Source organism: Plasmodium vivax, genomic scaffold, assembly GCF_000002415.2.
Source record: "Plasmodium vivax scf_3576 genomic scaffold, whole genome shotgun sequence".
Taxonomy (NCBI): Eukaryota; Apicomplexa; class Aconoidasida; order Haemosporida; family Plasmodiidae; genus Plasmodium; species Plasmodium vivax.
Genome location: NW_001852609.1, coordinates 1 through 1375, shown reverse-complemented (window position 1 = coordinate 1375; position 1375 = coordinate 1). Strand labels below are relative to the sequence as shown.

The 1375-nt window shown below is 28.2% G+C and overlaps 1 protein-coding gene across 1 annotated transcript; it reads right to left on the bottom strand.

Annotated features, from left to right (window-relative positions):
* PVX_127260 (variable surface protein Vir16, truncated) lies at positions 1-656 on the bottom strand (the record flags this gene model as incomplete). The annotated part of the gene is made up of 2 exons (XM_001612350.1): positions 1-587; positions 615-656. Coding segments are annotated over 2 exons (629 nt in total), but the record flags the coding sequence as incomplete, so codon positions are not given.
* Between the last annotated feature and the right edge of the window lie 719 nt (positions 657-1375).

Genomic DNA, 1375 nt, shown 5'->3' with positions numbered 1-1375 from the left:
GGGATTGGGGGGTTTAATTTTTCATAATAATCTGGGCAATTTATTTTGTCACCGGAAGCGCATAATGACTGATATTCTTCATATAATTGAATTTTCTCTTGGACATAGGTATGATATTTAGTACATTTTTCTTTGCTATGTTTATAGTTTTCTAAGATTGATTTATAATCAACGCAGTATCCATAGAGTTTTTTTATCTTTTCTCTGTCTTGAATCATGGTAATATTAAAATCAAGTGTACATTTATTGTCCTTGAGATTAGGTTCCAACTCACTGAGTATTGCAAGAAAATTACCAAAAATGTGAAATGGTTCTCGAGAATTATTTTCATAATAGCTAACTAATTGTTCATATATCCAATAATTGAAAAGATTACAATGATGATCTTTCAAGTGTTTTATATTTGGTATGAAAGGTTTAGATTTAATATATTTTACAACTTTTTTACAAAGTCTTTTAATTTTTTCGTTGTCCTTGTAGGGGTCGCTCAGTTTGTTACAATCACCATAATATTGTGGTATAGATATAAAATAATCATCCAACCACTGATAAAATCTTTCAGAAGGTAATTCTTTTATACTATATTCCTGAGAAATAAAAATAAAAGGTAATACATATAAATGATTTAATGTGCATATAGGAAATTTTTTTTTCATTATATTTCATGAAAAGTAGAACATTTATTCAGCATTATTTTTTAATTACTATGATAATATTTTGACTAACCGATTTATCCGAATGAGTAACCATGTTTAGATTTGATATCATACAAAATGGAAAAAATTATAAAATAATTAAAGGCACGAAACACTACGGACATGAAGAAATTTAGGATTACATATATTGTGTGACAATTTAACAAAATTTTACGTGATAGTATAATTTCTTTTTATCTAAAACACTTTATTGAATGTAATAATAATATATATATAACACATAAAGTTTCATGTCTAAATCGAATATTATGATTAAACAGAATTACGTTATATGTGATATTAAGTGAGTATTACTTAAATTAAGGGTTATGTTTGATGGTTTAGGGTTCAGGGTTTAGGGTTCAGGGTTTAGGGTTCAGGGTTCAGGGTTCAGGGTTTAGGGTTTAGGGTTTAGGGTTTAGGGTTTAGGGTTTAGGGTTCAGGGTTTAGGGTTTAGGGTTCAGGGTTTAGGGTTCAGGGTTCAGGGTTTAGGGTTTAGGGTTCAGGGTTTAGGGTTTAGGGTTTATAAATTATCTTATTGATACGTGATGTATAACACAAATGTATTAGAATTTTATTCATTAATTTACCTATATTATTGATAAATGATATTTTCGAAATGTAGTAAGAATTTAATATATCTGTTGAAATGATTTAGGGTTCAGGGTTTAGGGTTTAGG